The 22,769-nt window shown below is 35.9% G+C and overlaps 1 protein-coding gene across 2 annotated transcripts; it reads right to left on the bottom strand.

Annotated features, from left to right (window-relative positions):
* Nucleotides 1–4,810: 4,810 nt before the first annotated feature.
* On the bottom strand, nt 4,811–21,044 carry pcolce2a (procollagen C-endopeptidase enhancer 2a). 2 transcript variants are annotated; one of them, XM_087240458.1, is made up of 9 exons: nt 20,893–21,044; nt 20,513–20,621; nt 19,052–19,307; nt 15,831–15,955; nt 15,586–15,722; nt 11,410–11,576; nt 11,045–11,128; nt 8,918–9,085; nt 4,811–5,182 (listed from the first exon to the last, which is right to left on the bottom strand). In XM_087240458.1, the coding sequence occupies exons 1-9, from the start codon at nt 20,961–20,963 to the stop codon at nt 5,052–5,054; spliced, it is 1,248 nt and encodes a 415-aa protein (XP_087096584.1). In that variant the 5' UTR covers nt 20,964–21,044; the 3' UTR covers nt 4,811–5,051. The 2 variants fall into 2 exon arrangements, 1 of the variants encoding a protein (XP_087096584.1); XR_015478227.1 differs by lacking the exon at nt 4,811–5,182 and adding an exon at nt 8,428–8,547 and having other exon boundaries at nt 8,621–9,085.
* Between the last annotated feature and the right edge of the window lie 1,725 nt (nt 21,045–22,769).

Here is a 22,769-nt window from a genome sequence, read left to right as displayed (position 1 = left end):
TACCATCCTAACTATATATGCGACATGCAATACAAGCTATCGTTTCCGTGTTAAAAGAAGCATTTTCTGCGACAGCGACTAGCAAAATTTCTATTGAGTAAACGGGTTCTATTTCTGCGATGCCAAGGCTGGACAACCACAACAATCAATGACAATGATCCCCTCAGGTACTGATTATGTGCTTTATTCGGTGTTATTCCATGGTCTGTTGAAATTCTTGATTCTGATTGGCTGGAGGGTGTGCATTATTTTCGTTGAAACACGCAGGTAGTTCCAGTCAGTTTTGATCACAATTCGAAATAAATGCGCTTCTCCCAAACGTTTATAATTACCATGGCAACTCGCATGTGCTGCACGGGAAATCAACGAGGGCTGTTAATGGCGGTTGGGAATCCGCAAAATTAGGAAAATACTCATAAGTTATGCCACAAAATCAAGTTTTAAGAGTTTTTCAAGCGCGAATATTGTTATTTTATAGTCAAATCGGCAGTTCATGTATAAGGATAGCGCATTTAAAAATGTTGGAAGGTGAAGGCGGTTGGCGGCAGCTCTGCGAACGGTTCATCTCAGGACCTGCCGCTGGATCTACATTAATCTCTTGCATCTCTGTTGTTAAAATGTGATATATAATTAATCTTTGGTGTATCTAATGGTCAGTCTTTGGACTTTTTAACCGATTATTTGTTCTCAGGTGTATTTTTTTGGCAGATCGCAGAGGTAAGTTTCATAATTAATTTATGACCGTAAGCAACAGTTAATGTAATATTACACTGATCCAGTGTGTTTGGCTGATTGCTTTTGTTTTAAAGAAGATAAATAAAGCAGAATGTTTTTTTACTTGTCTCGAAGTTCTTGCCACGTTTTTTTTCTTTTGCTAAATTTCCCTACATATTCAACAGCAAAAGTTTCTGAAATGGGCTTTGGCTACTTTCACTTTAATCCATCTTATGTGCCTTTGAACTAGCGTTCCATAAGATACAGCTTTGTGAATGCTTTATTTCATGTGTATAGACTTGTATAGATTAATGTGTTTTAATAATCCTAATGTTATTCCACTTAAAGCAGCGAGCGCTGTCTTTTTGTTAGATCAATTCCATGAGATCAGTTTGCCTAGCCTAATACTTTGATTCGAAAGACGTATAATAACACGACTTATTTACTTTAGATGTTCAAAAATATTTGTTAAAGTGTTATTTCTAAAAACAGCATGTCAAAACTAAAGTGCGAAAGCTTAAAGTTGATAGGAAATAAATTCTCTTTAATTTCATTAGCCAATGTGTAACATTCCTAAAGCTTATTTAATTGATATGGCACTTTCAAGAGTTCACACTTAAATATTGCTTGACAACTGTTAGCAGGTTTGGCATGCTGTCCCGGGAGAGAACCCTGAGCTCGGAGATAGTTGAGCCCAGGGCTCCCGCCAGGTCCATAGAGCATGTGAGGGGAGTACGAGATCAGGTGGTTCTCGAGAGCTCCCCTTTTTGTAAAGGAGGAAATGAGGAGAAAGGGGGTGGATGGGGGGTGTCAGGGTTCAGGAAGGATGAGGGAGCAAGAACTCAAGTGCAAACAGGATGATTTATTGATAATAAAAATAAAACAAAAGAAGAACAAAAACCACTCCGAGGGGGAAAAACATAACTATGACACTAACAAACAAACTTGGCTGGCATGACAAGAGTAGGAACACATGGGGAGTTTAGACGACGAACTGGCACAGGACTGAAAACATGAGGGGATTTTAAGCAAAAGTAAATTGACACACAGGTGAACATGACAAACTAATAATGAGTTAACAAGGAGGGTGGGACTAGACAATAGACGGGAGAGCGCATGACACAGAGAGACAACACAAGCCATGCGCTCACATAAAACAGGACAAGAACATGCAGCCAATGAGAGAACTCATTAACCGCATGTTCATGACAAGACAAGCACAACACTGAAGCACACGACAAAAGCATGTGACCACAATGTAAACACCAAGCCACGTGCTTTGACAAGAGACGCAAGACACGAGCACACGATGAATGAAAACACTCACCATGCGCTCACACACGCAGCATGCATGCTTTATCCCAGCACCGACCAGAACCGAAACCAACTAGACTGAGACGCTGGGAATGAAACACCACGCTGCAGACAGGCGAAAACACAAACACGAGTACAAGAGCGCGCGTGTCTGAGGGATGCAGAGTGCGTGCGGCCGCATCAAGCGGGAGCGCGCACACTCTGCGTACACCCACGATGGCGCGCGCGCACACAGAGACAGAAACAGGACCAGACACAGCTAGTGTCAGAGCTCTGCCACCAAAACAAGAATTTCCAAGACCAGAGTGGCAGAACCCTGACAGGGGGGTTTCTCTGGAAAACGAAGATAAGGGAGTAATATCTAGCTAGGCTACTTATAGTAAATTAGGATAAATCTGATTGGCTAACTAATGAGTGTAGATAGGCGGCCAGCTGCAGTCAATTATATCACGTGCTTCTCTCGAAATTAGTTTAAAAACTTCACTTATTAAGATTAGTATGTTTGTTATGAAATGTAAATCGAGGAAATTCTGCTATAGGTAGCCCAGTATTAAAGGTAATGTTAAGAGAAAGCCAATATACAGAGCTCCCTCGGCAGAGAACTGGTAGAAAGTAGACAATAGAAACATGTGTAACTGGAAACACACTCCAGGTGTGACTGGGAATGTCTTATTTGTCCACCTGTGATTGGATTGATGAAATCGCATCTTACTATTAACAGGTATAAACCACAGACTGTAAAATATATGGACGTAGTATCCGTGACGTCACCAATGGCCAACCGTCGCCATTTTGTTCGCGCGTCATCACACCCATGGCGGGATACCAAACAAGTGCAAAGAGGCGGAGAGTGAACGGAGCTACAGACACCTGCTGACAGTTTGCTTGGAACTGGTTCAGACACACTTTACTTTGGGAGAACGCTTAATACTTTATCACCTGTGACTCGTTTGTATTCTGACCACTTGTGCTTGGTTGTGTACTATATCAATTAAGTGTTTAGACTTTTAAAAACACTGTAGTAATACATTGAGCCACTAAACATTGTTCTTATGATGTTTTTCAACAAAAGAAAAACGCAAATTACTTCCAAACACTTCAGATAGAGTCTGTGTTAGTAAATGTAAGACTATTGATGAAATCCAGCATAACACTGTATGACAACGCTTCAGATGACTGTTCTAGAGCCTATAGCTAATCAATTCGTCAGATTCTGCAGTGCATTACAGCTCTAAATATAAATATAAATGATAAATGATCTTAAATAAAACAAATACATAAATAGAGATGGTATATAAGTATATAACTTTACTCACATGGGAAACGGAGGCCACGTGAATGGTTTGTGAGCACAATTAAGTGCACTCGGCATACCATGCCATCTAATAATTTTGGAAACAAGTCCAAAAGACAGTCGACTGTGTAAAGCCACATAAAACAACACAGAAATACGATAAATATGCAGAGTTCAGTGGCTAATCTGCAGGATTTAGCTGAGGTGACGTGACGGCGAACAACGAGACCTAACTGTCACTCAAGAGGCCACTCCCTTGATTATGCAAACTTAATATAACTTAATATAAAGGAAACAGATGAGTTATAAAAATATTCACCCCCCTCACAGTTGTCATGAAGGGTAATATTAGCTGTATTAACCAAAATCTTTTTTTGTACCAGACTGTAAACACCTTTTTTTCTGCTGTAGAGTTGGCCATTCAAACAGTGGGCTCAATTAAAATTTGCTCTATTTTGGAGCCAGGAGCGGCCAGAACTAGCGGAATTTCAAATGAATTGCAGTTTTAGTTACTTCTGTATTGGCTTCCTGAGGGAGAGCGGGAGGTTGCCGCTTGGTATAAACAGCACGCACATCTCTCTCTCTCTCTCTTTCTCTCCCTCCCTGCCTGATTCAGTGGAGGGACTAGAAAATCTAACATGTCAAAACTGACCAAAATTCGGACAAATATTGAGTTGCAAAAAGCAAAACTATTTTAAACTTACCCTCACTTTGGCAACTAGCCATGGAATAAGTGGGATAATCAACGGCTTGCTGTGCGTTAAGGGATATTAATGCACTTCATTAAATGCACGTGCACGTGCACGTGCATTAAAATCCTTTAGCACAAGGCAAGCCGTTGATTATCCCTTACATAAATGCTACCGATGTGGCCTTGGATATCATTTTACGTGGCATTTATTGGCATGTTGCGAGTTCAGATCCTCAGATCTTGAAAATGTTCAAGTTCATTTATTTATAAAGCACATTTTAAAGCAGTCACAAGACTGACCAAAGTGCTGTACATAAGACAAGATAAAAAATAAAAAATAAAAGACAGAATATAAACACAAGAAAAAAAGCAAGCAAAACGTCTGTAAAGATTTACAAAATAGCGGTAGAATGAACTATTAAAATAATCTAAAAAGCCAAGCTAAAAAGGTATGTTTTAAGACGTGATTTAAAAGTGGATAATGATGGAGCCAATCTGATCTCAAGGGGCAAGGTGTTCCACAACCGAGGACCTGCCACAGAGAAAGCTCTGTCCCCTCTACGTTTTAGCCTAGATTGTGGAACTGACAGAAGATTCTGCTCACTCGACCTAAGAGATCTCACAGGAGTGTAAGGATGAAGCAGCTCTGTGAGATAGAATGGGGGTAAATTATGGAGGGATTTATAAACCAGTAAAAGCACTTTAAAATCAATTCTGAATTTCAGAGAAATTAAAATAAAGGTTAAATAAGGTTGTTGGAAAATGAAAGTTTGAAATGAAAGCAACAACACCCATCATTCGGTAGCCAGATATTTTAAATAATGAAGAATGCAATGTTAACAAATGCAGTGGCTGGTATTAAAATGTTTCTGTCATATCGAAACAGTCAATTTGCTTGTTGCTGGAATCTTTTCATGACACTTATAGTGAAGACACTGTGTTACCGTTATTACTAAAAGAGTCAAAGTATGGATGTTATCAAACGCATGTACATAAAGTGAATGCAAATCCAGGAACAGCTTTGGTCACCTGTGCACATCAGCAGCGTATATTTTTCAGCACGGCCAAATCCTGTTGCTTTTTGGTTTTGAAGAGCATCACAAAGTTATAAGGGGAAATAACGCCTTGTCCGTGTTCATCGGTCTGTCCCATGACTATGTAGTTAAGCCCTAAAGAATCAAAACAAACACATTACATTACGAATAGCCCAATATAAATTACATATACACCTTTTGACTTGTGGCATTAAGAGTTTGACATCAGCAGATTCCTTCAAAAAGGTTTAGTCCTTTTGGAATAAAACAAAATCCCAGTCAGGGTTGCCAGGTTTACCAAAATTTTAAATATGCCATATTAAAAAATTAACATATCAGGAAGGATACCCAAAACATTTGACCAAAGTTAAACAGTTTAAAAGAAAAGCTACCAAGGAAAAAAAATACCAAGGAAATGTCTGTAAACTTTTGACTATATAGAAACTAATTAAGTGAAGTTTATGTATAAACAAATTTCGAGAGGATCACGTGCTTATGATTGCTAGCGGCTGGATCCGAATTATCTAAATCACTACGCTCCAATCAGATGACTCCTAAACTACTATAAATACCCTGGGTTTCATTCCACTGCTATCTTCGTTTTGAAGAGTCCCCCCTTCCTCCGCTACTCCTCCTTCTTGGACGGGTGACACGGTGGCCCAGTGCGTAACACTGTTGCCTCACAGCAAGAATGTCTCTGGTTCCTGGCTTTACTAAACTAGCAGACATTTCTGTGTGGAGTTTGCACTTCTCCCCGTGCTCACGTGGGTTTCCCCCGGGTTCCCCGGTTTCCTCCCACCGCCTAAAAACATGCAATTAAGTCAATTGAACAATCCAAATTGGCACCAATGACATGCTTCTAGTACGTAGTTATTTTCGAGAGCAATCACTTGCTACAGCAGGGGAGTTCTCAAGATCTACCTGAGCTCAAACTCCCCTCCCGCCTTGCAACAGGAGGGAGCCCTGGGCTCAAGGATCTCATGAGCTCAGGGCTCTCTCCCGGGACAGCATGCAAAACAAGCTTTTATAATTAATCATCAGCTAAGTGTGAACTCTTGAAACATTCTCAAAAGAATTCTCTCATTATTCTGACATTTTGCAAATGTAAACCATTTAGGTAATCCTAACGGACCTAAAATAGTAAACATTTAGCATGATTTACCATCAGACATTTTTTTAAAAAATAGTTATGTTGCTTTTTTTAGAGTGTATGTAAACTTCTGGTTTCAACTGTATTTATTCCCCTGCTTTTCATTTTAAAAAATTCAACTGCAAATGATTAATGTCAAACAGCTCCTCTGAAATACAAAAACCTATACTACATACCTTGACGCAAATTCCTCCATGGCAAATTTCTAGAAATTTCCCTCAAAACAAAAGTTGTTTTCACAGTTTCCGAGCAATGGCTTAATATTTTACTACTAAGTGAGCTGAGGTAAAGCATGGCACAATAAAGTCACATACCATCCATGTGGTTGCAGAAAGTTATTATTCTAGCTGTCTGTGACACAAGGAAACCAACCGAGAGCCTCTCCTGAGCAAGCTTAAGTTTCACACCCGTGACGCTGAAATGGCATATCCTGCCTGAAATATCTCAGCACTATAAGTGGAGCCAAAAGAATTTTTGGGGGGAGTTTGAAATTTGCAAACTATCACCTTCCAAAATCTACCTCAATCAACTTTAAACATCTGCTGTACTCGCCAGCTGAGATGGTTTCAATTAACCCTCAAGCATATTACAAATCGCAGCTTCATTCAGGCCAAGTGGACAAATCTGGGCACGAAGGTCTCAGGTGTGATTTTTTTCCCCCCCCAAATTTCATATATCTATTCATGTATTTTTTAAATGTTTTATGTATGTATGTAATTATTTATTAATTTATTCATTCATTCATTCATTTATTTATTTATTTCAAGAGTTCACACTTAGTTGATAATCAATAAAGCGTATTTGGCATGCTGTCCCGGGAGAGAGCCCTGATATCCTCGAGCCCGGGGCTCCCTCCCGTTAGAAGGGCGAGAGGGGAGTTCGAGGTCAGGTAGGTCTCGAGAACTCCCCTGCTTGTCACCGTAAGAAGTGTGAACTAAGGTTGTATTGGGTGAATTTGTTTTAGTCGATTGGCTATGGTTTATGTTTTGAACGGTGGGAGGAAACCTGAACACGGGGAGAACATGCAAACTCCGCACAGAAACACCAACCGGCCCGAAAGGTTGGACCGGGGGTGTTCTTGCTGTGAGGCAACAGTGCTAGCCACTGGGCCACCGTGTCGCCCGATCAGAAAAAGGAGGAGGATGAAGGGGTGGAAAGGGGGGAGCTTCAAGACGAAGATAACTGGAGTGAAAAACTCAGGTTATTTATAATGCTTCCCTAATCATCTAATAGGGCTGATTAGCTAATAAGGAGCCAGCCGTGTTGATTATAAGCACGTGATCCTCTCGAAATTAGTTTATGAATAAACCACACTTATTTATTCACCTTCAAAAGTACAAATAAAAAATGCTTTTAAATTCAGTTTTGGCCATTGATTTCCTACTGGACAAATTATGATTTAATAAGGACTTTGAGAAACTCTTAAACAAACATACTGTATACACACTTTATTAGGTACACCTGTCCAACTGCTCATTAACTTACTAAGTGTTAAACTTCTAATCAGACAATCACATGGCAACAGCTCAATGCATTTAGGCATGTAAATATGGTCAAGACGATCTGCTGCAGTTCAAACCGAGCATCAGAACGGGGTTGAAATGTGATTTAAGTGACTTTGAATGTGGGATGGTTGTTGTTGTCAGACAGGCTGGTCTGAGTTTTTCAGAAACTGCTGATCTACTGTTGTTTTTTTACGCACAACCACCACTAGAGTTTACAGAGGACAAACAAAAAGAAAATATGCAGTGAGCGGCAGTTCTGTGGGCGCAAATGCCTTGTTGATGCCAGAAGTCAGAAGAGAATGGCCAGACTGGTTCGACCTGATAGAAAGGCAACAGTAACTCAAATCATTGTTACAACTGAGGTATGCAGAAGAGCATATCTGAACACGTCCAACCTTGAGGCGGATGGGCTACAGCAGCAGAAGACCACACTGGGTGTCACTTTTGTCAGCTAAGAACAGGAAACTGAGGCTACAATACACACAGGCTCACCAAGATTGGACAATAGAAGATTGGAAAAACATTGTGTGGTCTGATGATTCTCGATTTCTGCTGCAACATTCGGATGGTAGGGTCAGAATTTGGTGACAACAATATGAAAACATGGATCCATCCTGTCTTGTATAAATGGTTCAGGCTGCTGCTGGTGGTGTAATGGTCTGGGGGATATTTTCTTGGCACACTTTGGGCCCATTAGTACCAGTTGAGCATCATTTGAACATTACCTGAGTATTGTTGCTGACCATGTCCATCCCCTTATGACCACAGTATATCCATCTTCTGATGGCTACTTCCAGCAAGATAATGCGCCATGTCATAAAGCGCCAATCATCTCAGACTGGATTCTTGAACATGAAAATGAGTTCACTGTACTCAAATGGCCTCCACAGTCACCAGAATTTAATCCGATAGAGCAACTTTGGGATGTGGTGGAATGGGAGATTCACATCATGGATGACCAAAATCTTTGAGGAATATTTCCAGTACCTTGTTGAATTTATGCCATGAAGAATTAAGGCAGTTCTGAAATTCTTCTGACTGTTACAGTATTGTATTGTTTTTTTTTTTTCTACATTTTGTTATAGTTTTATAAAATACAAAAAGCACACAAATAAATGTAAAAAAAATAATGCCTAAAATATCCTCTGGCATGCTTTAGAATTAAAATGAATAACCTTGGTATTTTTGTATATGGATCAGTGTAAAGATACTCGCCTCTTCTGACCAGCGGGCATTGTTTGCAGAGGACCGTTACTTTGGTGCTCATGGTTTTCCCAGCTTGTTGGATGGCTAAATTTCCTTCTTTATAAAGGTGCATGATGGAAAAAGTGGCAAGAACGCTTTGCTCCCTCATGGCTGCTGAGATAAGAGTGGCCGTAATCACTGAGGAAGGAGAAAGAAAGAAAAAAGTCCGGTATATTCATGGAATCATGATTTCTTTTTGGCATAAAACTGCATGTTCATGGTTATGTATGAAGTATGTATAGTCCCGCTATGCTCGCTTCTGCTGTTTTTACTGTGCTCAGCAGCTTTACTGCCGCTGCAATTAAAATAAAGGAGCTGAGTCTCAGTATCGGCCTGAACACATTTTCCATCTATAAGCATTAATAAAACAGAAACTGACTGAGAGGTTTAGTTAACTTTTAAAGGGGACCTATTATGCCCCTTTTTACATTTTTTCTGATGTCTCTAGAGTGTATATGTGAAGTAACTCATTTCTAATAACTGATTTATTTTATCTTTGCTAAGACGACAGTAAATAATATTTTACTAGATCTTTTCAAGACACTTCTATACAGCTTAAAGTGACATTTAAAGGCTTAACTAGGTTAAATAGGCAAGTATTTGTATAACGATGGTTTGTTGTGTAGACTATGGGAAAAAATATCGCTTAAAGGGGCTAATAATTTTGACCTTGAAATGGTTTTTAAAAAATTAAAAACTACTTTTATTCTAGCCGAAATAAAACAAATAAGACTTTCTCCAGAAGAAAAAATATTATCAGGTATACAGTGAAAATTCCCTTGCTCTGTTAAACATAATTTGAGAAACATTTAATAGAGAGAATAGAGCATTTAGAAATTCTGATGAATTTCTAAATGCTAAAAATATGTTTTGCTATTTCCTATAGCCTGTATGTTTCCTATATGTAATATAGCCTATATTACAATTATTTTATTACAGATAGGCATTTTAGATTATCATGGTATTTACATAAATAAATAAATAAATAAATAAATAAATAAATACATACATACATACATACATACATACATACATACATACATACATACATACATACATACATACATACATAAATAACTGATACCAGTATGAAATGTTATATTACTGAAGGTTTACACTAAAAATAAATCAACATTTTAAAATGTATTTAGAGAAAGGAGTTATTTTAATTTGTAAAAATAGCTTTTAAATATTTTTGTTTTAATGTATATTTTATAAAAAAATACCCTTTGTGAAAATAAGAGGCATTCTTCAGAATTATTTTATAAAAAACATTGTTTTATTATTTAAAAATAGATTTTTTTTAGCATCTAAATTATATTATGAAGTTATCTAATTGTAAGTATAGTACAGTTTTAATAAAGAAAGAAATAATTATAAAGTGATCCCAATATTCATCCTCAAAACTTAATTTGATAAAGTAATGCAAATTCATAATTTTTTTAAATGAATGAACTTCTTTTTCAGAATTGGTTATTTCATTACGAAATCAAACTAATATATATATTTTTTTGAATATTTATTTATTGAGTTTTTGCATTTACAGTTTAAAGCATTACATTACCCCGACCCTACCAAAACCACGGAGTTGAAAGAATTAAATATATATATATATATATATATATATATATATATATATATATATATATATATATATATATATATATATATATATATATATATATATATACATACATACATATATGCACATACACACATACATACACACATATACACATCATTCCAGAGTTCCTGAGTTGACAGTGAGAAAACAGAGTGTACCATATTTGTTCAGTCCATATGTTGTCATTTAACATGAGAGGCTTGGTAACATTCAAAAGCGGGAATATACAAATGAGGTGCATCTTAATACAAAAGAAAAGAAAAAAAAAAAGATAAATAATTAATTAATAATAATTTTAATAAAAAAAATCAAACTAATATTTTTAATGTCTTAATAAAAGCACTAAAAGCATGAAAAATACAGCAGTGTTGACGCCTAGAGCTGCAAAATCAAAGAAATTCCAAGAAATCCTGCTGTTAATCGAGTCTGCGGAAAGCAGAATACACATTTAAAATCAAACAACGGACACTTACCAAAGTTACTAGAGCAGTAATGACTTTCAATTGTTCCAGTCCTTTTACATTTCTGCTTGCAAAGTTCTTCTGAATATGTAAGAGCTTTTGTTGGAAAAGAGGTAGAAGGATCAGTTTCGACAATAACTCACTAGAACAGTATAAAACACACACATTTATTTCCGTCAAAGCACTTTTGTAACAAAATAGAAGCACATTAGTCTTCCCATGTGAACCGACTAATGGCTTCCATATGAAGCAAACACAATAAATCTCCGATACATTCCAATGTCATTACCTACACGCGTTTATTCCCATAATGTACAGCAGTTTTACACCGTGCCGCTACTTGCATTTTTCATGTGAATGAATCCTGGTGGACTGACCTGCGGGTGGTGTGCTGGGTGATATGGTGCCCGCGGGGGTCAAAGGGGCGCTCGCTGTGCTGGGACTCCTCCATTTAAAGCGGTAATGGCCAATGAATCCATCAGCAGTCAGACTCAAGTCGGAGAGAAACGTTATGAGGAGATGATGACCGTCTGAATGAATTGGCCTAGGAGATCAAATAAATAAATGATGTTGACTATATATTCTTTCAAAATACCTCTGTACAGTAAAGCTTTATCGACCATGCGGACACGCTTTAATAATCAAAATGGCGGTTTGTAAGTGCACCTTAAAGAAAACTGCACGGACGATTAAACGCGGGCTAATAACACAAACCAATTCTGTATTTAAAGCCTAAACGTAAACATTTAATAGGGGTAATGGGGGGAATGTAATAATGTAGCCTCAACCACTAAACAATACATTTCGGCCCCAATATATCCTGAATATTATACACACAAACACACGCACATTTTTAATAGATTTGTTATTTAGGAAATAGGCTCATTTTACAACTCATCTAGGGTTTAACAGTTTAGTTTTACCATTTTTTATTCCATTTATCTGATCTCCAGGTGTGGTTGGAAAGCTTTTAGCTTTATTTAGCATAAATCATTAAATTAGATTAGACCATTAGCATCTTGCTAAAAAATTTAGAAAGAGTTTTGATTGTTTTCCTTTTCTCTAGTTACATGAATGTGTACCAAGAACAACATAAAGTTATTTTCTAGGCTAATATGAGTTAGCCTTTAAACTAGGCTAAGTAATTAGCATATTTTAGGCTAGCCTATTTTAATTTTTTGGCAAGATGTCATGGTATAATCAAACTAACTGATTTATGCTAAGCTAAGCTAAAATTGCTTCCACCAGACCCAGAAACCAGCTGAATGGATTCAAATATGGTAAAACTCAACTCTACATGACTTGTAAAATTGACCTACAGTAGGAGATCAAATATAACGTTGAATGGGAATGGACATGTATCCTTTAAAAATACCTCCGTACAGTAAAGCTTTATTGACAATGCGGACACGCTTTAAAAATCAGAATGGCGGTTAAGTGCACCTTAAAGAAAACTGCACGGACGATTAAACACAGGCTTATTACACAAACCAATTTTGAAAGCCTAAACATAAACATTTATTAGGGGTAATGGGGAGAATGTAATAAAGTAGCATCAACCACTGAAAAATACATTTCGGTCTGAATATATCCTTGCATAAACACACTTTTTTAATTTATTTTTTGAAAATAGGCTCATTTTACAACTCCTCTAGACGTAAACTGTTCAGTTTTACCATTTTTTAATCCATTCATCTGATCTCCAGGTGTGGTTAGAGAGCTTTTCGTTTAGCTTAGCATAAAATCATTGAATCAGATTAGCCCATTAGCATCTTTTGTTGATGTTTTGATCATTTTCCAATGTGTACCAAGAACATTGTTATTTTCTAGGCTAATATGAGTTAGACTTGAAAATAGGCTAACTATTTAGCATATTTTAGACTAGCCTATTTTTATTTTCATATTTGTTTTAGGAAATTGCAATGGTCAAATCAAATTCAGTGATTAATGCTAAGCTAAGCTAAAACGGCTTCCACCAGACCCAGAGACCGCCTGAATGGATTCAAAAATGGTAAAACTCAACTCTACCTGACATGTAAAATGAATAAATTGATCTAGAAGATCAAATATATAATGTTGCATGGGAATTGCCATATATCTTTTCCAAATATTTCTGTAAAGTAAAGCTTTATTAATTAAAAAGGTGGTTTGTAAGTGCACCATAAAGAAGAAACTGCACAGAAGATTAAACATGAGCTTATTAGTCTAAACATAAACATTTATTAGGGGTAAAGGGGGGGTTATATACCAGGGGTGTCCAAACTCGGTCCTGGAGGGCCGGTGTCCTGCATATTTTAGTTCCAACCCCAATAAACAAACCTGAACCAGCTAATCAAGCTCTTTCTAGGTATACTTGAAACTTCCATGTTAAGGAAGGTTGGAGCTAAACTAAGCTGGACACAGGCCCTCCAGGACCAGTTTGCCCACCCCTGCAATGTACCTTTACACAATCACACACTTTTTTTATTAATTTTTTTGGAAAATGCTCATTTTACAACTCCTCTTACAGTTGTAAATTGACCTCCATTTTTGAATCCGTTCATCAGATCTCCAGTGCTGGCTGGAGCACGTATACAGTAGCTTAGCTTAGCTTAGCTTAGCATAAATCATTGAGTCAAATTAGACCATTAGCATCTTGTTCAACAAATTCAAATGAGTTTTAATAATTTTCCTTACATTATTACTTACTTTATTTTGTACTAAGACCAATAGAAAATTGTAACCATACTCTCATTCTGGCATAGTAATAAAGGAACTTAGTTGCCATACCATGCAGCGGACACAATGCTTATACACAGTGCAGTTACCTAGTTACTTAGCTGGGGACTATTTTCAGGTGCTGCGTAATATCTTGTGCTTGCTGCAGCCATGGCTCATAGCCAGAGTTCCTTTTATTATTGTACCAGAATGAGAGTAGTGTTTTTTTAGACATTTTTGAAACATTTCATTTTGCATCAGTCTTAACGTAACTACGAAAGTAGGAAAAAAGAAAAAGTTATCAGAAATCTTTTTTCGAAACATAATGGTCTAATCCATCAAGCATCTAAGCTAAGCTGAAAGTGCTCCCACCAGACCCAGAGATTGGCTGCATGAATTCAAGTTAACTTGTAAAATGGGCCTATATTCGAAAGCAAGTGGAGTACTCCTATAAGTAAATTGAAAATATACAGAGTGCTATATTGTGTAATTAAAAGGTATATACACTTTTAAAAAGTATTTCTAAAATAAAAATAAATTATCATGTTTCATAATTAGGCAAGTTAGGTTAATTAGAATATTTTTTTACATCTTAAGGGGTCTAATAATATTGACCTTGAAATATGTTGAAAACTGTAAAAACTGATTTTATTTCAGCCAAACAAAAAAATAAGAATAAAAAATAGGATAGGAAATTTTGTCAAATGTTTCTTGTCCATTAAACATCAATCGGGAAATATTTGAATAAGAATAAAAAATGTGTATATACTGTGTATATATATGTGTAATATGTATATATATATATATATATATATATATATATATATATATATATATATATATATATATATATATATATATATACACATATATGTGTGTGTGTGTGTGTGTGTGTGTGTGTGTACGTGTTTTTGTGACATATCAGGACACAAATCTGTATAATGACATGGGTATGACACAGGTATTACAAAAAGGAGGTGAAATATGAGGACATTGGTGACGTCCTCATTTCTCAAAATGCTTATAAATCCTACAGAATGAGTTTAATCAGAGAGTAAAGCTGCACACAGTCTCCTGTGGTGGTTGGGTTTAGGAGTGGGGTGGGGTGAGGGCAATACAATATACGGTTTGGGCTGCATAAAATGAATGGAAACCTATGTAATGTCCCCACTTTTCACAAAAACAAACGTGTGTGTGTGTGTGTAAGTCCCTGTCTGGGCTTGCCACAGCGGAATGAACCACCAACTTATCCAACACGTTTTTACGCAGCTGATGCCCTTCCAGCCGCAACCCATCTCTGGGAAATAAATGTAATATTATGCGTCTAAATAAATATATTTTCTTCTTGAATTTGTAGCTCCCTATGTTTTACTTTTTATAGTTGTTGTTGTTGATAAAGGGAAGAAAAAACAAATTATATACAAGATATGTAAGTTTCTTTCTGTATGAGAGATTATGTTAGTTATATATGTATAAAAATTATATATATATATATATATATATATATATATATATATATATATATATATATATATATATATAGATAATGTATCCTAACCAACAATATCCTAGCAAACAATAATACACCAATGGAAAGTATATTTATTCAGCTTTCAGATGTAAATATGTGTGTGCCATATGGCAGGTTTTGTGGTCCAGGCTCACTTATATAGTGTCAATTCACTGTCCATAGTGAAAAATATAAGCACTAGTACTGTATATTATGTAATACGTTCCATTACATTTTCCAGTATAATCACATACATTTCTGTTGGGGGTCAATGTCTGTGGCACATAAACACTGAGCCGGTTGTAAATCATATATTAATGCATACGTGATGGACTGAGGGTCTCACATGGGTGGGCTGTCTCCGCAGAACTTGCCGATCTTACGTGTCTCATTAGTTTCTCCCCCATTAAACACAGCCACATGGTCATAGCGGCAGTTGCTGTCTCTCTCCACATCAAACTTCTCAAACTTCAGCTCAATGATCTGCGAAGGGGAAGTTACTTTGCAATTTAAATAAGACATTTATTCATACTCGTCCTGTCAAGACGCTGTCAGCCATGCATGAAAAGCAAAGAAAGAATGAATTATCACCTGGTCTAGAGGAGCAACAATATGCCAGGAACACGTTACTCCCGGCGGGTAGTCTTTATCTGGCCAGTTAGGGGTCTTTATCATCCCAGAGGGTTTGTCTAGAAGACCCCCGCAGTACCGGTCAACTGTAATGAACAATAATCAGTTATTAGTGTTATGTAGTGTAACATTTTAAATGTGTTTGAGTAATGAATTCAGACACCAGTGTTGGGGAAGCTATTCTGAAACTGCAGCTAAAAGAAACACTCTTTAATTTTTGCAATTAGGTTCATTTTCCAAGTTACATAGAGTTTAACAGTTATTTTTTTAATCCATTCAGCAAATCTCTAGATCTGGCAGGAGCACTTTAGCTTAGCTTAGCATAATTCATTGAATCGGAATAGACCATTAGCATTCCGCATTGCACACTGGAAGTCGTCTTTTTTTTTTTACATTGAATGAACTCTTATGTGATCAATTCTTTGTACATTGGGGGTGACCTATGCCTCAAGTGTAAACTTAATGACATTTTACAATGGGTGTGAGTATTTTGAGTTCTAAATGGGGTATTAGCAAAACAACAGCCAGATAAGAAGGTCCTGCTAAGCTTAGTAAACACAGAATGTTTGTAGCTAGTATAAAGTTCTGTCTCCCAAACAGTACTTAGGTTAAAGGTGCTCTTAATTGGCGCAGTTCTGTTGGCTGGCCCTGGTCCGGTTGGAAGAGGTGTGCCAGAGCGCGGTTCAGATGGGCCTGAGCCCAAAAACTGAAGCTACAATGTCACTTTTAATGGACTGTTTTATATACATTTATTAATCATTCTTACTGTTCAATAATTTAAAAAATGTACATACATTTTCTTGTTTTTTAGCTTTGCTTTTAAACTATATATATTTTTTCAAATGTTTTGGGTATACTTCCTCAAGGTTCTCACACAAATTTGAAGGAATTTTGGCCCATTCCTCCGAACAGAATTGGTGTAACTGAGTCAGATTTGTTGGCTGTTTTGCTCACACAAACTTTTTCAACTCTGCCCACAAATTTTCTATAGGATTAAAATCAGGGCTTTGTGATGGCCATTCCAAAACATTCACTCCGTTGTCCTTAAAGCACATTTTAACTCATTTGGCAGTATGCTTAGGATCATGTTCTGTTTGGAAAACCCATTTGTAGCCAAGTTTTAATTTCCTGGCTGATGTCTTGAGATGTTGCTTCAGTTTTTTGTGATGCCATCTATGCTTTGGAGTAGACCAGTCCCTCCTGCAGCAAAACAGCCCCACAACATGATGCTGCCGCCCCCATACTTCACAGTTAGGATGGTGTTTCTAGGCTTGTAAGCTTTCCCCTTTGTCCTCTAATTGTAACACTGGTCATTATGACCAAACATTCATTCATTAATTCATTTTCTTGTCGGCTTAGTCCCTTTATTAATCCGGGGTCGCCACAGCGGAATGAACCACCAACTTATCCAACACATTTTTACGCAGTGGATTCCCTTCCAGCTGCAACCCATCTCTGGGAAACATCCACACACGCACACACACACACACTCATACACTACGGACAATTTAGCCTACCCAATTCACCTGTACCGGATGTCTTTGGACTGTGGGGGAAACCGGAGCACCTGGAGGAAACCCACACGAAGCAGGGAGAACATGCCAACTCCACACAGAAACGCCAACTGAGCCGAGGTTCGAACTTGCGACCCAGCAACCTTCTTGCTGTTAGGCAACTATGGCCAAACAGTTCAATCTTAGTTTCATCAGATCATAGGACAAGTCTCCAAAAATTATTCTCTTGCCCAGTGTAATTTAGCAAATTATAATCTGGCTTTTTTGTTGATTCTTGCTTGTTGATTTTCCCATGTTGTCACACAAGGAAGCAGTGGTTTGAGGTTTTCCTTAAATACTATTCTACAGTTGTGCCTCCAATTAACTCAAATGTTGTCAATTAGCCAATCAGAAACTTCCAAAACCTAGACACCATCATCTGAGCTTTTTCAGAGCCATATGAATCTTATTATATGTAAACTTGACTTTCAAAAAAAGTTATAACAATTTCTTTAAAAAATGTATCTCGCTTTATTCTGCTATTAAGCATAACAGAAACAAATTTGATAATCCTGATTACGATAAATATTTCATCATATCCAAATACTTTATAAATAATATTTCAAACCTTCTCTGGTGTATATTGTTTTCAGAAAATATCTAATCTTTTTTTTCAGACAGGCCATTGTAAAATGAAAGTTTAATAATGCTTTAAAATGGTTTGATTTATGTACTGTATACACTTAAATTGTTATAGCTAACTTTCGTTTGTTTTATATTGGTTTATTTATTTAATGCAATTTTATTATATCCGATATTTGTGATTCTTTAAATTATTTAAATATAGATTAGGCTATTTTATCTGGATATGACACTTTTGTTTAGCGTCTACAAAAGCGGACACGTAATTTGTAAAGTTTTAAGTCTTTCTGTTGTATTCATATATAATCTCCAAATTTAAAAAAAAAAAAAAAAGCCACTTGCGCCATAAACAGAGCTGTGAAGGAAGCGCTCTTTTGCTCGGTCTCACATTCACATACAGGCATCTAAATGCACACAAACACACCTTTTAAACTTGACAAAATATCTCGACAACCTTTACTGTCTGCTGTTTCTTTAATATGGTGTAAAGATTATTATGCGTCATTGAAACATCAAGGAGGACACAGCAAAGAATGTCACTTATGAATTAAAACTTTATTATTTTATACAACAGCCTTATATTTAAAAGGGGAAACATAAGGGCGATCATACGCAAAAAGACCCCAGCCTATAAGGCTATATGTTTTCTTTAGCTATTAATAGGACTTCCATAGTGGGGAAAAAATTACTTGAAAGTCCCAGCAACCAGAATCTTTCCAAATATCTTGTTTTTGTGTTCAACAGAAGAAAGAAGCTCAAATAGGTTTTGAATGAGTGAAGTTGAGCAAAGGATTACAAAATTGAAATTTCTGGGTGAACTATCCCTTAAAGATGTGTTCCAAAGATGCACGAAGTTTATAGAGCTTTGGAACAGTCAAAATGTGTGTGTGCAATGCAGTAAACAGTAACCAGTAAGCTTGCATTTCCTAATTTTTAAAGGATTCAGATGACCTAACGTGAACAGTAAATCACAGTCAAGCTGATTTTAAGTAACAGGGAAGGGCCACGTTCTATATTTGGCTGGTAATCATTTGGTAGTCTCGTTACCTCTTTCATTTGGGCGGATCGCTGAGTATACAGCAAGAAAACCACTCCCAGCTGTGTTGGCGTCCGACACCATGACCACTTGCATCTTGTTTCCATTGGTGACCAGTGCTCTGGGTTTGGCGGTACCACAAAAGCGGCCGAGACGCTGCCCGTTGATGTGGCCATCATATACATCAACAAAGTCGTATCTGCAGAGACTATCACTCTCAAGATCCAAAACTCGGAACAAGAGGGACACGAGCCTCCCCTGAGGAACCTAAAGATGGGTTTCACAAGAGTCAGCGCAATCTCAAATATGAAGATTTTTTTTAATTACTTGAATTATGTGAATTGGTGGCAGATATTTAAAATCCCATTCAATGTTGCATTCTTATCTTTTTCTAAACACAGTACAAATTATATGAAGCAACTGTTGCTCTTGGGATCTTATAAATCTGTAGTTTGTTTCTTAATCCCTGTCTCCAAAAAGTTATTTTTGTGTAAGATTTTCTTTAGCCGCAGTACCAGAAATGACCACCAGATTTTAATGGACTTTACAAAGGCATCCCCTATAATTTAACGAAAATTAACATTTTTTTCATTCTTCTGACAATATTTGTGAAGTAGACAAAAAAAATTATGAACTAGTATGAACAGATTTGAATTTAGCCTCTAAAAACATCTAAAATCATGAAAACAAAAAATGTGCATGTGGATTGCTTTAGCGAAGTAATGCTTTATGAACCGGAGTGTCCCTGTTGCAAATAATAGATAATTGCTCAGTAATATCTATTAAAAATTTATCACAAGATATAGAAATTACTAATTCTAAGCTTTTAGATTTACACACACACACACACACACACACACACACACACACACACACACACACACACACACATATATATATATATATATATATATATATATATATATATATATAATTAGTCATGATTGCATTGCATTGTGTTTAGACTACAATATTATGGTTTAAAAATGTAACTGTAAATGGCCCCACAGGTTGTAGGGTCACAGTAAATGTGTTTTAATCTGTTTAACTCCTCCTACATTTAATAAAAAAATTGGGGTAAAAAAATTTAGTTAAAACGGAAACTTTTTCAACAACATAGCTTGTCATGATTAGATTAGGATTTAATTGCAAAAGATACCATTCTAGTTTCAGGATTACCAAATCAATTAATTTTCTTAGTACCAATAAAGCATAAAAACACCCCAAATTGAAAGTATTATTTCCATAAATGTTACTAGCTTACAAATAATTTTTGACAAATATTTCGAATAAATCATTTTTAAAATGGGATAATAGTGAAGCATGTGCTGTTACTTTTCTGTAACAAAAAATGGAAGAAACCGCCATAGCAACCGCCTAGCAACAGAAGCATTATGGCAGTGGTAATTATTTATAAAAAGCATCTTTACTGTTTTTAAGGTCATTTAAAGAAATCACACATCTGTCCTTACTGTAATTCTCCACACACATTTGTTGTTGGGTGGGTAAACAGCGGGGTACCCTTGACTCCCAATCATTCCTGTGTCTCCAGTAAAGTTCCCGCCACATGTGAAAACTGGTCTAACAGGGGCAAAGCACATAGTTCCGTTTTCAAACACTCCATATATGATGTTATGAATATATAAATGCGTGTCACAGTTAACGAACAACGCAATCCTAATACATTTATACATACAAAGGTTGTACAAACTGTAGTTACCAAGCAAACATAATTATGGCTTGTTCTTCTTTACTACTCTACTATGTTTAAAGTTTAATTAGCTACTTTGAGAGCCACGTGTAGGTATATGCTGGCTTCTAGGTATTTATTTAGTAATTTATTTCCACATACCTTCGACGTCGTTGCGTAAAAATGACGCTGAACAGAAAGGTGCTTGCGATGCTCCAGATTATAATCCTCATTGTATGAGGCGCGTTTGAACAAATGTGACATTCAGAGAAAAAGAAGTGAATTCTCCAGAGGTACTAAACTGTTGACTGACTGACTGACTGCTCATGAATGTGCTGTTTGTTCTGCTGGAGCCGGAGGAAGCAGTTTCCCTAAATCATGTAAGTGAAGGCAACTCGTGTCACATCCACGCTAAAAGTATTACAGTACGCATGTAGTTGAGTGTACTGTAACTTTCTGTTGTATATTTATAATATTGGGAGCCTAAAACAGATTAGCTAAGTTTAGTTCATGAAAATGTAATTTATTGTGTGATATGTGTGTTATTAGTTGTGTGTTTGCGAAATATTTGGTTATTTTCTCTATACATCATACAATATGAACTAAAAAACGTACTTTTAGCCACTTTTAAAGTGCATGTAAATTAACAGCGAGTGTATTCAATATTGATTTACCTCGTTTCACCTCACGCTGATGAAAGACCACTAGATGTCTACCTTGCTCAAGATTTTATCTCACTTGTTGCGTTTAACCTAGTTTATTTTAATATCATTAAATTGTGTAAAGTAATGAATACTGTTTTAAAACAACAAAGTGGTTTTATATAGCTTCAAACTGGTTACATTGGTGTAGCCATTAAAAAGTGTCATTATCATGACTGAAGGGATAGCTCACCCCAAAATTTTAATTATCTCATAGTTTACTCACCGTGTGGAAACCTGAGTTTCTTTCTTCTGCTGAAAACAACAACAAAAAGATATCTGAAAGAATGATGGTTGTTGGCACCCATGAATCAGTAGGAAAAAAAGTTAGCATTTTTTCAAATATCTTTTTGCGTTCAACAGAAGAAACTCAAATAGGTTTTGAACAAGTGTAGGGTAAGTAGGGAAGAGCAGGGATGAACGTACAATAAAAAAAAAAACATATTTTTAAAAGATAATGTTTTAGACAGAAATGTATTTTTGCTGTGGTTACTAACTCATACATGTGGTCAATTAGTATTGGGTGGTATTTTGAACAAATGTACAACAGCTTCAAAAACAAACAATTAAACAAAAGTTGCACATTGTTACTTTTGACCCTGTCGTAGACACAAAAGTAACACCAGTGGATCAAAAGTAACACAATATTTGCTAAATTTACTTTAATTATGGAGAACGAAACCTGCAAAAATAATACATAAATAAATACGCAAATAAATAAATGAGTAAATAAATCCATAAATCCCTGCATAAATAAAACAAATTAATAAATTAATATTCAAATAAATAAATAAGTAAATAAATCCCTGGATAAATAAAACAATAAATAAATAAATATGCAAATAAATAGATGAGTAAATAAATCCATAAATCCCCACATAAATATATAAATAAGCAAATAAATAAATAAATGAGTAAATAAATCCATAAATCCCTGCATTAATAAAACAATAAATAAATAAATATACAAATAAATAAACAAATAAAAAATGAGTAAATAAATCTATAAATCCTTGCATAAATAAAACAATAAATAAATATATAAATAAAAGAGTCAATAAATCCATAAATCCTCACATAAATAAAACAATAAATAAATATGCAAATAAGTAAATTCAATGAGTAAATAAATCCATAAATCCCCACCTAAATAAAACAATAAATAAATATGAAAATAAATAAATTAATAATGACTAAATAAATCCATAGATCCCCACATAAATAAAAAAATATGAAAAAATATGCAAATAAATAAATAAATGAGTAAATGAATCCATAAATCCCTGCATAAATAAAATAATAAATAAATAAATATGCAAATAAATAAACAAATGAGTA

The sequence above is a fragment of the Danio rerio genome, chromosome 2, assembly GCF_052040795.2.
Source record: "Danio rerio strain M-AB ecotype USA chromosome 2, GRCz13ab, whole genome shotgun sequence".
NCBI lineage: Eukaryota > Metazoa > Chordata > Actinopteri > Cypriniformes > Danionidae > Danio > Danio rerio.
Note: the sequence above shows the minus strand (reverse complement) of the source record. Positions and strands in the feature narration are given on the sequence as shown.

Excerpts from the sequence above, each read along its gene's own strand:
- pcolce2a (XM_087240458.1), bottom strand. The coding sequence starts at position 20,963 with ATGAGGATTATAATCTGGAGCATCGCAAGCACCTTTCTGTTCAGCGTC. Across the intron at positions 9,086-11,044 it reads TTACTGCTCTAGTAACTTTG|TGATTACGGCCACTCTTATC; the intron begins GTAAGTGTCCGT and ends CTCCTTCCTCAG. Across the intron at positions 5,183-8,917 it reads ATGCCCGCTGGTCAGAAGAG|GGCTTAACTACATAGTCATG; the intron begins GCGAGTATCTTT and ends TTGATTCTTTAG.